This window comes from Chenopodium album, chromosome 14 (genome assembly GCF_948465745.1).
Source record: "Chenopodium album chromosome 14, dcCheAlbu1.1, whole genome shotgun sequence".
Lineage (NCBI taxonomy): Eukaryota > Viridiplantae > Streptophyta > Magnoliopsida > Caryophyllales > Amaranthaceae > Chenopodium > Chenopodium album.
Window position 1 is genome coordinate 4872878 of NC_137847.1, and position 16154 is coordinate 4889031.

Below are 16154 nucleotides of genomic sequence, written 5' to 3' on the forward strand. Positions count from 1 at the left end.
TCAAAAAAAAAAGGTGGGTTTGATTTATCCTCATCAATCAAATAGGTACGGATACTTCATTTCGATAGAGTATGATTTTTCATAATTAAGCTAACATGCATAAATTTAATTTAGCTAGATTGGAAAATACTTGTACCTGAACATTATTTCCAATTTAGATTTCCAGACTTTTAAGAAGTAGTTTGATCAGCCCAATGGGCCCCTTTTATATGAATTCAGGCCCACGAGAACTCTCTTGAAAGAAAAAATAAAAATAAAATTTCTAAACATGATTTATATTAGTTTTCTTAAACATCCTATTTCCAAATAAAAATTAGCAAATGTGAAATTGGTGGACAGTGGGGGTCCTACAGTTTCATGGCCCAACAATTCACTATCCTTTCATTTTCTTTGCCCTTGCTCTTTCAATAATTAGACATTTAGACTAACTAAATCAGTACGTACAATTTATTTATTTTTATTGATGCAAAAATTGTACAATTTATAACATATAAACACTGTTTTTGTTCAACTAAGTTAAGACGCTAATTGTTACTTAAAATGCTACTGCTAAATGTGTCACATTATACTGTGTATCTTTATTACTTTCTAGAATAATACTAACAATTTTACTGTGTATCTTTATTACTTTCATTTATCACTTTATTACTTTCACTTTCATTTCCTATTACTCCATTCTCATTTACATTCTAATTCTAATTCTGGTTTCAAAAAAAAAAAAAAAAAAAAAAAAAAAAAGGGTTTCAAAAGAAAAAGAAAAAGAAAAAAAAAAATCTAATTCTCGTTAACATTCCCTTCCTCAATACCAATCATTAACTTTCTCATTCCCCATACCAATATTATGTTTTCATTCCCCTACTTCAACCCCTTTTTTCAAAATCTTTGTCCATTGCACCCCAAGCCAATTAGCTTAGTGTTGCAATATATAAATTTCACTTAGCGCATGTTCACATTTACTGAATTAAGCTGAACTGAACTGAACTGGACTAATTGGAGCTGAACTGAACTGATTGGAACTGAATTGAACTAAACTGAACTGAATATTTTATGAGAGAGGGAAATTAGGAGCTGAACTGAACTAAACTGAATTGAATTGAACTTAACTGAAATTAAGTAAATGTGAACAGGCCCTTAGTATTTACGTTTTACATTTTATTATCCATTTCACATTCTCATTGTTATCTTGGAGAAATTATGTAGGGAAAATACATATTAAAACATCATTTTTTGTGTAAGCACATTTTTAAATGACATCTAATGACCAATATCCAACAAAAGAGCCAACATTGCGTTCAATAATATCTTTTATCCATTTCACATTGCTATTTATTTATTAGAGTATATATGTGTATTTGATTAATGACATCTAATTTCTAAACTTCACATTGCAATAAATAAATCACACATCATAAACACCAGTATGACATGTACGTGCACATACACATATATACTCTAATAACTTCCTTATATGCATGATTATGATGCAAATAATTAAAAAAAATTAAAAAAGGAGAAAGTTTACATTAATTACATTAATATAGAAATTAACATAAAGAATTAAAATAGTATACAAATATTTATATGTATGTAAGTATATTCGCCTTTCAATATTGAAGAACTACCTCCCTTTTTAAATACTTGCTCCATTCTACTTTTTACACAATTCATTTGTCCTATTTTGATTAATGTTTGTGATTTATACGAAACAAAAAATATAATCTTGTGGGTACTTATTGGAATAATCTCAATTAATAGATTATTAATTTTTAATTATTAGAATTTATACTAAATAATTAAAGATATTATTGATCAAATATTAGCATCGAAAATTCAATTCGACATACGTGCTTAAGAGAAATTGAGCAACTATTTAAAATGGAGGGAGTAATAAAAAAAAAACTATTCAAAATAATACTCCGTAATTCATACTTTACAAATTTTCAAATTATACTCCCTCCGTCCCCAAAACAACGACCCTTTTGGGTTGATTTCGCGGTTATTAAGAAATTTAAATAAAAAGAAATAAAATCATATGGAAAGATAAATTTACATGGGGTTTGTAAAAAAGTAGAGAGATAAAGTATTAAAAATATATGAAAAAACAAAATTTTATATGGAGAACCTAATTTTGCACAAATATTGATGTAAATTAATGGGTATTTTAATGCAAATGGGTCGATTATTTTGGGACTAAAATTACCAAAAAAGGTCTAAGTTTTGGGAATGGATGGAGTATAAATAAAATCTTTAATTATAGAAGTACCGAGTACAATCTTTTGTTTTCCTTAGAATAAAAAAAGAGTAAAAAAAATGAATTGTGAACTCTCTAATGGTTGCTAGTCCCAAGAAAGATATTGCAGTCAGGGGCTTAAAGTTTTAACGTCATATAAATTGGCCACCTTTTCGGGAAAAAGAAGAATATGTCATAATCACGATGTTAATGCTAATATTGGTACGTTTTTTTCGTGGAAAAACGAAAGTTTGAAGAAAAAATAATTACACTGTGTTTCTTTGTATGCTAACAGACGAGTACTTTTTTTAAATAATGTTCTGCCACTATTTTACATAATTTGTCGATCAATTCATTCAATTGTGTTAATCTGTTTTCTCTATAATTAAAGTAATACACATTGATAATTAGCGTACAAATTTAAATTTGTCTTAAAGTAAATTAGTAGTTAGTACTACTAACATTTAGGTTGTTTTATCACTAATGTTGATGAAGTATTTCATTTTATATTTATCACATATGCTAGCTAAAAGCTTTCCTTAACTTCGTATCTATATCTTATTATAGTCATGGAGAAACGTGTACAGAAAAATAATCTAATCACATACTCCATATAAGAAAATTTACTGTCGTGATATTTTTAATAAACGTGAATTTATAATGGTATCTCCAATTATTAATATTAATAATGAAAATCTTTACATCGGGCATTTGAAAAATAACTACCATATTATTTTAATGATATATAATAAGATTGATTCATTTTTTCACGTTATAAAATGGCCACAATTAATCTTATAATATCTACAATGTAAATATAAATTTTGAAAATTTTAATCCTACATAAAATAAATATTATTTGAGAAACTATACAATAAGAATAAAAATTACATAAATGAAACTAAAAATTTGATAAATAAATAAAATGTTGATGATACTATTTAATACCATTAATAAAGTAACATAATTAATTACTTGGAAAAAAAATATGTTACTTATGAACTATATAATCATTAAAACATTATGCTAGTCATATTTCAAACGACTACTGTAAAATTTTCAAGAATATCTATCTATATTTTGTGTGTTTATTTTGTGTTAGAAAACACAAAACATAAATCATTAATATGCCACATGCTATCAAAAATCACTCATATGTCATGTGTCACCTACCTTGATCTTTCCTTTTTTGTATTCTCTTTTAAATATAAAAGTTATAATAAGGATCTTGCTAACAAACGTACTCAGGGCGTTAGTTAAGCATTTAAAATATTTCCTTAAATAATATTAATTTAGAAAAGCATTTCAAAATCACGCCTCAAACGGTGTAATTGATGTCCATTTTAATTCAATATTTCTACTTTAATTATCATCAAACGCTCCCAGAGCGTTTGTTAGTTTTTGCCTTAAAATAAATATATTATATAATGTTAACGTCTTTATGCATTCCTTACGTAACTTGCAAATTTAAGTAAGAAAATGAAGTGTTTCATTTCCACTATAATAAGTTTAGTTGAACTAATTAGTATACATTTCATAAACATATGAAGTATAATAAAAATAGTCTTTTCATCTCCTAAACTTAAAAAATATACCTTAAACCAATATGTCATTTCATATCCCACAATATTCATGTATATATACCTAATTAACTAAATTCCTTCATCTTCTTCCATAGTTCCACCCTCACACTTTTTTTTTCTTTTAAGTTTTAGCAGTTAACTTCAAGCCTGTTCACATTTACTGAACTAAACTGATTGGAGCTGAAGTGAACTGAACTGAAATTAAGCTGAAGTGAACCGGCCCTTCATTTAATTCATCTTAATGATCATGAAACAATTACTTTGCATTTTATATCTCAAGTTTCAACTATTGAAAAGCATACCTACATATAAAAATAACCAAAGTAATAACCCTCGCATCAAACGGGCCAAAAGACTAGTTAAAATAAGATAGTCAAATGGAACTTACAAGCAAATCCTAATTATTATAAATTTATAATGTTATACTTTATTTTATAATATTTGCATGATATTGACATTTTACACTATTAATTCCTACAGTGATTTTGACCACATTTTAATACTAGTATATGTAGATACATTTTAATTAATATTGAATTAATCTCGATACTATTTTCATACTTTAATTTTGTAATTATTAGTAAAGCATAATAAAAAAAATAAAAAATAAAAAATATACTAATAATGTCAAAGTAGTACGTCGGTAAACATGTCTAGTTAAATCGAGGCAACAATTAACAAAAGGATGAAGTATCAAATAATTGTGGTTAAGATGTGTTAGATATTTGATACTCTTCCTATAACAATTATCGTATTGTTGTTTATTACGTCGTGACTATATATCTTTCCTATATTTTTTTGTAATAATATCTACCTCCTCAATAGTGATACACCAGGCCATTAGTTATTTTGATTGTTGTCTCCTCTACTCTTCCAATTGAAGTGTTAGACTGTTCTTATGCAAAAATGAACTTATCATTGTAAACACATACTTCGTATTGTTTACCAACAAAAAGTATATACATGTTCTTTACCAATTTCTAACATATATATCGAGAGTATAGTACCATGATATGTAATTTCCTTTATTGTCAAGAAATGATCGAATCTTGGAGTTGTGACATGACAATCATAAAACATGAAAACAGTAAACGTGAGGAACGTGTGACCCTACTATAATTGTGACTTTGTGATTTGTGATGAAGCCAAAAATCCATAAATTTACAAGTTATTCAAAAATCCGACAAAAGGTTAGATTCCCACAAAGCTTCTCAAGTTGAGGTTAAAAATAAAGGAAATTTACATTCCACCAAATCCTAAAGTTTAGCTTCTAGCAACATTTTATTTTATTTATTTTTATTTATTTTAGTTGAAATAGGAACGAAGTTCACTAAATAGACTTATTAGAGTGAGTGAAAATGCTTAAGTATCGTGATGTGAGAGGATTAAGATATAGTAAAATTGATTAGATTAAAAAATTGTAACTAAGTAGGAAGGGGGTAGAATAAAAAAGTTTGGAGACATATGTTAGAGTGTGACTCTAGGATAGAAGTTAGATTTTAGAGTGCGACTCTTGGATAAAAACAAATTAATTGTATGGAATATGTGTATAATTTATGTATACGAAAAAATGGAATAATTGTATATCAGTCACATTACCGTTCTAGTAGTTAGAATCAATAACACGCATGATTAACAACTAGTATGTGTATAATACTAAACAATCTTTAACTTTTAACTTATTCGATTCCAAATACATAATAATAATGATAGATAGTATATCGTATTATTCAAATTTTTTCATAAATATCTTATCGTCATCACAACGATTTAAAATGTAACTTTACATATGTGATCAAATTCGTGACCATGGGAGCGTAAGGATTGTTAATTTGTTTGCTCCCATCATTAATACTATTGATTAATATCAAATCACCAAGAAAATTCCTCGTTGACAAGGAGATCTTACCAAAGCAAAAGAAAATAAAACCAATAGTTGGCTTTTCCCACGAGCATGTACCAAAATAATTTCCTCTTTTGGAAAGCAATAATTAGGCAAAATAAGGAAAGTCCACTTATCAAAATCTGCTAATTAGACCAAATCATTAGTTATTCAAGGCATAAAAGAAGTTTGTCTGGATTCATTAAGTTTATTTGTCATTGTATGTTGTTGAAACCCCCCAAAACTATGATATGATACGGAAAATATGTTGGTAGGTTCATCTAATTTTGGCTTTTGCTTCTATTGTACGCCTCTAGGAAATTTCATACTCGTACTTAGTTTTAAAAAATTTGTGTTAGTAATACTTAATTTCCATAGTACGGTCATATTTGGAAATGTCAACAAATAATTTGAATTTCCACTAGAATGATTTGCTTTTGAAATGAAGTTTACGAATGTCTTTGTGGGATTGGATAACATAATTAAAATTAGAGATATTAACTAGAAATAAACATTAGTTATACGGATTGATACGTGATTTTGACATGCATTCTAAAATTAATACTTGTATCATTTTAGAAAATATTATAACTTGTTATGTAACGGCATTGATGTCCTTGGCTGCTCGTCAGCTAGCAAGATCCTTTTTTTTTTCAACAAGATCCTTTATTCTCCAAACTTATTGCAATTTCAAAATATTTAAGTTGGGTTAAAAAAAATAAGTATGTATAAAAGCTAATATGAGCTGCAATTCAATTTACCAATCAAATAACTTCCATAGTTACCACATGCATATAACTATGAATTTCACTGAAAAACTACCCCCTCATTTTACGTACCAAAGAGTCTCACAATTCACATTGTATGGAGTAATAAAAATGAGAAAATGAAGTAATTCTTTGACTTAAACAAATTTATTAGTTAATTATCCCTTAAACTTCTAGTCTTAATTTTCCGGCTATTGTGGTCTGACACTCTGACTTCTATTTTTCTATACCCTGAAGGACTTGTATCAAATAGAGCAAATTCAGCTTCTATAAATTCTTAACACCGTAGTCTAAAACTATGCCGATCTTCAATCAACAATTTTGCAAAATAGCTTCTTGCGCCTGTAGTATGAAGAACAAATTCAATCGCTTATTTCATGTCATTAGATTGAACAAGCGAGATCTTGTACTTTGCAGATAAACTGCACCCTCAAAAACATTCATCTATCTTTATTAGCAGCGTAATTATATAATGCGAAGTGATTAGTAATCACTAAACAACTCTAATGACATACTAAAGATCAGCACTAACAATTCGGTACAGAGATAGCTCTAAAGATTTGAGTATAAATATACTTTTAACCATTCAATTTTCAAAGCTAAACACAATCACAACAATAGTCGACAACTAGTGTAAGAGATAATCAGAAGAGAGGAGATTATGGAACACAATCAACCAAAACACATTCTTTGATCGATTTCCCTGGGGACGTCATTAAAGTAAGAAACCCACATTATTAGCATTAATTTAGCAGGTTATTGAATCATAGCTAGTTAGCGATTGTACACGGCACAAATATGTGCTATAAGCTAGCACAAACAACTGAATCAAAAATGTAAAGCTTTTGTATATTAAGGTCATCTAAATTTTACAACATCAACCATCAATTGTTGAAAATCTCGTTTAGGGCTGCATTACACCACCAGCACAGGATAAATACAAGGAAATTTTGCTTCTCAAAACTGCATATGCAGGACACGAAAATTTATCGTCTCCAATTTCCTTTTATTTTCAAAAAATACCACTTGCCTGTAAAAGCTTCTATAAGTAAATCCAGGAAATGGAAGAGAAGGGAAGGATGGCCAAGGTCCTTAGTTGGCCTTTTACTTTGTATGGAAAATACCGCTTACTGCTTCATAGCTTGGAACATAAAGAACTGCAAAAGAGACAGAATTGAAAAAAAAAAAAAAAAAAATCATTACATTCAAGCAAGGATAGATAAAGAAAAAAAAAAGACGCACAAAATTAATTTCAAGTAATTTACCATCTCCATGTGAAGCCATTGTAAGGGGAGAAGATAAGAGCTTTTGCGCGATGGAGGTAATGTCCTTTTCAGTGATTTCATCAATAGCTTTCAAAAAGTGCTCTACTGGTTTCCTGGTAACATTATAACAAAGTTCTTATCAGCTGGAAAGCCTAGCTAAACACAATCTTCCATACACAATAACACAAATATGATAAATGATAGTAGCTTCTCGGCCAACATCCAGAATCTACTCTCACATAATGTTTAGATAATCCTTCTGTCCGTCAAAATATTCCATAATCGCAATCAAGAAGTTCGTTGTTTCATATTCATTTACTTTGAAAGCATGTAGAAATGGCGAGTTGAGCCACATGACTTCTACCAACACAACACCAAATTTGGCAACCTAACAGGCCACTATTTTCAGGAAACTACTAATCTAGTCCTGGGTAGGTCAACCACCCAGCTCGAAGCTGGGAAGAGAATTGTTTGTATGAGATGGAGGGAGGCAGGGAAAGAAAATGCTTGAGAGAAAGTAACATCATGACAGCCGCAGCTACATTGGTCCTTTGTCTGCTAGAATCTCACTGCCAATACGATGATACAATACCTAATTACCAATACACTTTCTCCCACTTTACAGGTTAGCAATGCTACAGAAAAAACCATGGTTGCAGTTGCATACATAGTAACAGTAACAATGTCACAGAAGCATCATCTAGCAAGTGTTGCCTCAAGTTTCACAGCATGAATAAATAAATAAGAAATCTGTAATTTCATCATACTTCGTATTCAAGAGTTATGGAATATAGTTTAAAAATTTATACTTGAAAATCCATCTTAGCACCTAAAACTTGTTTGTTGTGGCAAAAGAAGAGGTGTGAATTACATATAGTATTAATATATGAGATAATAGAGTTCTTATACGTCAATAACTACAAATCTGTAGTATGAACATGTTTATTGTTTAATGGGCTTTTAGTAACATATAACAACAGCAAATGTGGTAACAAAACTTTGTAGTGTCTCCATATCAATTTAGCACAATTTATAAAGGTGGAACAGCCCTTCCATTAGGCTCTAAGCCTCTAACTATTAAATCAACCATTGCACAGATGAACTTAAACAAACCAGTCCCTCTGTTAACTATTAAGCATTTCAGCTGTTGCTAGCCAAACAAATACTGCATTGTAAAAACTGTTGCCATGATAAATAATCAATAGGCATTATGGAAAAGGAAAATATAACATGAAATCGGGAAACACTAGGTCATTAAGACAGATATAAACAGAAGTAATAGTAATATATATATAGTGCAGACATTTTTTTTTTAAAAAAAAAAGTTACCTCTCTCCATAGGTCAAAATCTGTCTACCAATGTCTTCAGATGCAACCATCTGTACACATATACAGACATTAAGACAGAGAAAAACTAAAAAAAGAAGAATATTTTTTAATTTAATAAATAAATATATAGAAATAAACCAAAGAAGGCATACTCTAGATTCTAAATTCATTAGAATAGCAGACTTAGTTGCTGCTTTAGCGCGACTGAGCTGTACTTGTGAGACTGAAGAAAAGAGTGAAAGGGGATTGAAAAATATTACGGTTAGTAACTTCAAAATACACAACCGAAATATTAACAAGATCCAAAACAAACTACTGGCAAACCTTGTCCGAATGTTGCAACCGCAAGGAGTTCTCTAGCAGCAATCTCGATTGCATTCGTTACAAAGTCAGAGCTCTAAAAAAGAATAGCTAGATTAACAACCAGGATAAGCAAGAAAGCGTGTAAATGAAGAAACAAACGTTTTACAGCTACCCGCTTCAACTTGTCTATCATGAGATGCAAGTGCCATAGTGTATCCATAAAAAGTTAAAATTCAGAAAATCTTGATTTAATGTGGTATAACTTTTCTAGCACATCTAAAAAATAGAACACTTAATAAATTGCGGCATCCATTGATACTTAGAAGCATAATCATTAATTATTCGATGTCAACACAAGAATAAAACTGTGCGTCCATTAAAATGCACATTAGCAGCAAGATGTTCAAGCATGACTAAACAGTAAACTCTATAGCCTGCTCAACTTCTCATTCACCCAGAGATTCTTTTACACATGAGTGCACATAGAGGTAGGTCCACCCAAGGCAATTTTTTTGCTCATTTAAAAATTAATAAGGGCAAAATGTGTCAAATGAGCAGAAAAATACCCTTGGGTGTACCCAACTCTAGGTCCACCCAGGCGTATTTCACCATTCACCCAGGGCTTGAACCTTCTGAAAAGAGAAACAAAGGCAAAAAGGGATGGGAAAAAAGATGCAAGGAAAAAAAAAAAACAGATCATGTTATGTTGCGGAATGGGCAGCCTGCCAAGAATAGTTCATCAAAGACAGCTTCTAAGCCATTTTTATCAAGTAGCTCGTTCTGATCATCTGATGTCAAACAAAATCAAAAAGATGGAGAAGGGCCAAAAGGTTTGAAAAATAATATCAGTTTCATGAGATCTGCTGGGTTTTAAAAAGGAACATTTCTTATCAGACCACGTTTGTTCTTATCTGTAGAGAGGACTGCCATAAAACCAGTGTTTCTTTATGGTACCGAATGTTGGGCTTCTAGGGAGCACATCAAAAAGATGGAGCTTACAAAGATGCACATGTTAAGGTGGATGTGCGGAAACACTCTAAGAGATAGAATCAGAAATGTAAGTTATTCACAATAAAGCAGGTGTGGAAGACTTTGTAGACAAACTAAGGAAAAATCATCTGTGCTGGTTTTGGGCATGTAAAGAGGAGACCCGAGGGTGCACCGGTATGAAGAGTGGAAGAGTTGGACCACGGAGGGGTTAAATGAGGGAGAGGGAGACCGAAAATGACTTGGTTGGAAGGACTTAGGAAGGATGTGAAGTATATGGATTTGCGTGAGGATGAGGCATTGGATCGTAAAGGATGGAGGAAGATTTTTGTCAATAACTACACAGAAAAATCACTTTTGGTTCATGTAGCCAACCCCACTTATGGGAGTAAGGCTTTGATTGACTGATTGATTCATTGGTCTGTAACCCATCAGCATTCCCTTTACCCAATAACACTCTTCACCATCACAAGAATCAGGCCCTTCTTCATAAGTCATTACTGATTCTTAAAAAACTCCATCTCTCTTCCAACATATAGTCACCAGCAGGAATATAAGCTCCTGTTAGCCCCCACTAATTATCACCTACTCAAATTATTTCAATCTCTGAGGGTGGATTACACACCAACACCCAAGCTGCAGTAATACAACACCACCACTAGATGCCCTAAGTCATCTCAGCAATCCCCCAGCAGACGGGATGCATAAAGGCAGTGATTTTCCTTGTTCAAATGCCAACCCACCACAACCAAACTCAAAGATTTACCACTTTGGCACAAGATCTGATCAAGGGGATAAATACAGAAAAAAAGATATAGATCTGGAAAACAGCAACGGCCACTTCTCTAGGTCCAAAGGTGGCAGGAAAGTAAATTTAAGAGGGTGAATGGGTGATAAATTGAGGGCAATTGGGGTACGACAAAAAAAGGTGATTGGATGTCAGGTAAACAAAGTCAACTTAACATCCAATACCAGAGAAAAGATTGGCAATTGGTTGTCGTGAAGACCGTACAGATTATCCCACTGATGAGGTATTGTGCTAGGATGCAAGATGGCGTTGACAGGTGTAAGACAAGACAGAAAGCAAAATGGTATATTTCTATTCTATGATGACATTGGAGCTATATTGTTGCGTTAAATTGAAAGGGGTGGGTGCCAAAGATTTTGAATACCTCAAGGGAACCACAGACTGTTGGGGTTGGAGCGGATGTGTTTATATCACCAGCATCCACATATGAATACAATTAACCTAAAAGCAGGATCCATTCCCATTCCTGATTAAATATTTACAAGCCATATGCTCTCAGAGATATTGGGAAGATGTGCAAGTGAAAGACCTCCATCAAATAGTAAACTTAGATAAAGCAACAGCTAGACCCAGTACTTTCCTAACGGAAAAAATATTGCTAAGCCATATAGCTTTGGAGATCTTATTAGAAAGCGTTTAGGAAATAAAACTTGCTAAATTGCAGCACTGCAAACTTGTACAAGAAGAGCGAAGTAGACAATGGGAAAGTCCAGTACATTTTCAGTCATGATGTAACATGTAACTCACTATGCAATCTTTATTTTTACTACATGTTCAACTATTGAGTCATAAGATATAAAACATTTAGACTTGAGAAGTAACGGTGCTCCTAATTTATGCTAAGTTAGAGAGAAAACCAGTGACAAACAACGAAACAGCATACTTTATTCAATCACTCTATAATATAATTACTCAAGACAGGATCACTTGTCAGGACTGAGATATCTTATGACAGTTTACAAAAGACAAAATGTTTAGATACATAAAGATTGAACTAAAAAGCAGTGATTTCATCGAAAAATTAGTGCTGGAATGCTGAATTGTGCAGAATGAAATGTAGAAAGTTAAATAAAGGAAACAGAACATGACGTGTGATCATTAGAAGTCAAAGATCTGCTTACAGTGGTAGCTTGAATTCCAAATATGCCTGTATTATTGTAGATGCTGTTAAAGGCAGAGAAAGACTGAATTTGTGGATACTCATTTAGGACATTCAGATCTGATCATAACAAAGAAAGAATATTAGAAGGTAAATAATATTAATTCAGATATACAGTCAAGCAAAACACAGTCAAGAACCTCAAAATAAATTGCAAGCATGGACTAAAAATATGTGATTTTATAGAAAAGAATCTCATTAAATAAATACAGCAATCTATTCGCAGAACATTTTCCTGAATAGTACTTCAAACCTATGAGGGGCCATGGCCTACAAAGCAAGCCATACTTCTCCGTTAAATGGCTTTAGCTTGTACATTATTTTTTCAATATTACACTCCAAGGTCACACTTTTCCAGTATTCTACAGATTCAGAACAAAATGGATTAATAGCTATTATCTTGAACGAAACACTCACATAATCTTGAATACATTCCTTTTCCAGGACCACCAGCTGAAAAGGATCCACCACCTCCCATAAGCATCTACATATAACCACAAAAACCTTTTGCTTTAGTTATCCACAAAGTGAATAAGAGGTATACAGATTAAGAGCAGAAAACTTGAGATAACTTTTATAATCCCACACTACCAAAAAAAAAAAAAAAAAAAAAAAAAAAAGACCACCCAGTGTCTCGAATTAAGCTCTTGCTCATGACTGCACAGATCATGTATACACAGCCATTCTTCTATGAACTCTGGTGTAATATGAAATCATACATATGAGGAAGTAAAAATCACTGCACCTATTGTTATACCTGAAGAACAGTCAGAATCATAGCATCTTTATCTTGCTGCCAGCCACCAGGAAGTTCAAAACCCAGTGCAAAATGTGTTATCTGACCATAAAGTAAGTTAAACATTAAAATCAGTCATTGAGTATGGAATACAAATGAGAAAATTCAACAGGCTAATATTACAAACCCCTGATCCTGCTTGGCAACGGTAATCCCCTCCGATGTAAACAGATTTTGGCTCTTCCGGGCGTGGTACACAAGGTAGGTCTGACAGAAGAGGCTCTGCAATTGACAACAGATCTTCATGCTCAACCCCAGAAGCAGCAAGTACCATACGAGGAGCTGTGTAATTTTCCTGCAATTGTCAAAGGGTAACCTTGATCAGAGGCAGATTTGATCAAGACAAAGAAAACATAGAAACAAAAGTCTATATGGCAAGCTTGACACGTAAAAATCATGGAAGAACAAAGTATAAAAATAGCATATTATACTTACAGCAACAAATCTCTCCAGAACAGAGCTATCTAATCTGGCCATCGTTGATTCTTGGGCCATAAGAGAATGTGCAAGGGCACCAGAATAACCAGCAGAATGGATTGCCTCAACAAGCAATGCCTGGGGGTTGTTGGAAGCTTCATTTACCTCAACCTTCAGCTTCTTAAGCTGCAAAAGTAGCATTCAACATATATGCTTTTAATCAACAAGGCCACTAAATTGGAAAATATTAGGGTCGTGCGATCAAGAAATTACCGTCTCATTGACCTCCCAATCCAAGAAAGCAGGGTTCCTAACACAATCTACAAGAAGTTCGACCATTTCAGGAACATAAGTCTTCAAAGCATCAAATGTGTAACCCATCTGCTCTCGAGAAGCGGAGGAGTTCACATTGCCTCCTATGGCCTCTACTTCACGCACAATACGCAGGTGGCTACGATTTGTTGTGGTTTTGAATGCCATGCGCTCTAAAAGGTGTGTTGTGCCAAATGAAAATGGTGTCTCGTAAATTGAACCAGAGTCAATGTACAAACCAATTGAGGCAGTAGGGTTCTGCATAAGAAGTTCCAAAAATAAAAATTCATCATTGAAAACCTAAACGCATACCAAACACCTATTTCAGGTATTTTATGGCGAAGAAAATCCAGACTTACAGAAGAAGCCTCAGAAGCAATTTTGAGTCCATTAGGAAGAGTAGTTATCTTGGTTTTGGCTGGTTCCACGTAATCAGGCAGTGGTGGAGGCACTGTTACTCCCTCCAATGGGAAGTCTAGTGGAGGAAGGGATTTGCTGCTTCCCAAAATCCAGTTTAACAACCCCCCAGAAGCATTTGTTTTGGCGGTTACAGCACTGGAACTGGCATATCTTGTCAAATACCTGCTGCCTTCGCGACCCTAAATCAATAATTTGACATCATACAGTCAGCTTTTATGATATTATGCACAATCTATTATTACACATCTACTAAACCTTCTGTATTGCGGAAAGAGATCCAAGACATGAATTCATCAAGCTACTGTATTATAGGAAGATGTCCAAGACCATGTGTAATGTGTAAAGATCACGACTTTAACAAAAGAGCACAGCGTAATAAGGGTGAGAAAGGAAATTACTCTTGTATAAGTAATTGGTTATACTACTAATTGTATTGTCATATAAAAAACAAAGGAACATTGATAAGGCAATATTGCTTATTTTGTTTGAAAATCAAGAGAATTCATTATTGTTCGTATACACTAATAAAGTGATCTTAATACTCATAACGTCGTACACCAAACAACTAAAAGGCAAAACCTTCCTACCAAAAATCGTAAGGAAATTTCTATTAAGTCTAGCATAGTAGCATATTCAAATTAATATGACAACTTCAAAAATTGAATGATGGTAATCACAGTTAAAGTTTAAACATTTCCAACAAACATTGCATTAACAACTCTAACACAAATATAGCATTGCATATCAACCCTACATGCACATTCTATCAACAATAAATCGAACCCCAACCGTGGCGGCATATCGAAAACATAGATCAAATTCATATGTTTCTACAAAAATCAAATTGACACGAATGATACAAAATCAAACCGAAAACGATTCAAAAGATGAAATAATATTTCAACAGATCTAAACATCAATATCAAAATAACTTGCGATAATCGATATTTCGTCAAATTGAAATCAATTTCAGAATAAATAATATCATCAAACAAAATCAAACAACCTAAACACTCAATCGAACTTGAATAACAACGAAAGTAAAGAACAAATGGAATCCAAAAATTAGGGTTTTTACAAAAATTGAAAAAAAAAATTAAATGGAGAAAAAGATTTAACCTTATTTAGGGCATTAAGGCGAGAAGCTGCAGCTCTGTACATGATGAAATGATGAGGTGATTAAAGGTTCTTCAATGGAGGATTTCTCTCTCCTCTTTCTCTCTCTTCAATTTCAATGGGAATGTTGAAGAGTTGAGAGTTGAGACTGCTGTTACTTGTTTCAGGGGAGGAGAGAGAAAATTGGGGAAAACAATTTAATTTGGGCTTTGTTTAGTGTTCCAAGACTTTTTGGCCCAGCTGATTTGGACTCTTTTAGAGGCTTCTAAGCCCAATTGAATTGTTAACGAACTTGTGAAATGTGAAGACGTGAAGTACTCACTTCATCAAAACTGAGTATGGAGTAATATTTTCCGCTTTCTGAATTTATGTTATCTGAACTTATCAACTTATTAGACATGAAATATTTGAAGAAAAAAAATTGAGCAAAATACACCTATAGTTGAATTAAATTAACCTAAGACTTTTTAGGGGGGGGGGGGTAATTGTTGTAATTTATTTGAAATATATTGTAGTACAATTTCATCGGAAAAATGAATACAAAAATTCAGTCAAGGCAACTTACATGGCGAATAATTTCGAGTTGATAAATAGACATGATAATGATAAAACAAGAATATTGATAAATGGACACATGATAATGATAATGATAAAACAAGAATAACTCTTTAGTTGCCATGCATCTCTAGATTACAATAATAATTGAGTTGGGTAATTAAAATACTAGACAAGATGCAAATCTGAGCTGTAGTTGAGAACTGCAAATACCAACTAAGACCC

At 32.4% G+C, this 16154-nt stretch overlaps 1 protein-coding gene across 1 annotated transcript; it reads right to left on the reverse strand.

Annotated features, from left to right (window-relative positions):
• Window positions 1-7286: 7286 nt before the first annotated feature.
• LOC145579912 (mitochondrial-processing peptidase subunit alpha-like) lies at window positions 7287-15521 on the reverse strand. Its single transcript, XM_081637214.1, has 13 exons — window positions 15378-15521; window positions 14198-14437; window positions 13800-14096; window positions 13545-13712; window positions 13237-13404; window positions 13071-13151; window positions 12731-12797; window positions 12276-12373; window positions 9381-9453; window positions 9209-9279; window positions 9057-9106; window positions 7728-7840; window positions 7287-7619 (listed from the first exon to the last, which is right to left on the reverse strand). The coding sequence occupies exons 1-13, from the start codon at window positions 15417-15419 to the stop codon at window positions 7567-7569; spliced, it is 1521 nt and encodes a 506-aa protein (XP_081493340.1). The 5' UTR covers window positions 15420-15521; the 3' UTR covers window positions 7287-7566.
• Window positions 15522-16154: the final 633 nt, after the last annotated feature.

Coding starts and splice junctions, on each gene's coding strand:
- LOC145579912 (XM_081637214.1), bottom strand. CDS start 15,419: ATGTACAGAGCTGCAGCTTCTCGCCTTAATGCCCTAAATAAG. Junction 13,405..13,544: donor TTCTGGAGAGATTTGTTGCT/GTAAGTATAATA, acceptor TGACAATTGCAG/GAAAATTACACAGCTCCTCG. Junction 7,841..9,056: donor ATTTTGACCTATGGAGAGAG/GTAACTTTTTTT, acceptor TAATGTTACCAG/GAAACCAGTAGAGCACTTTT.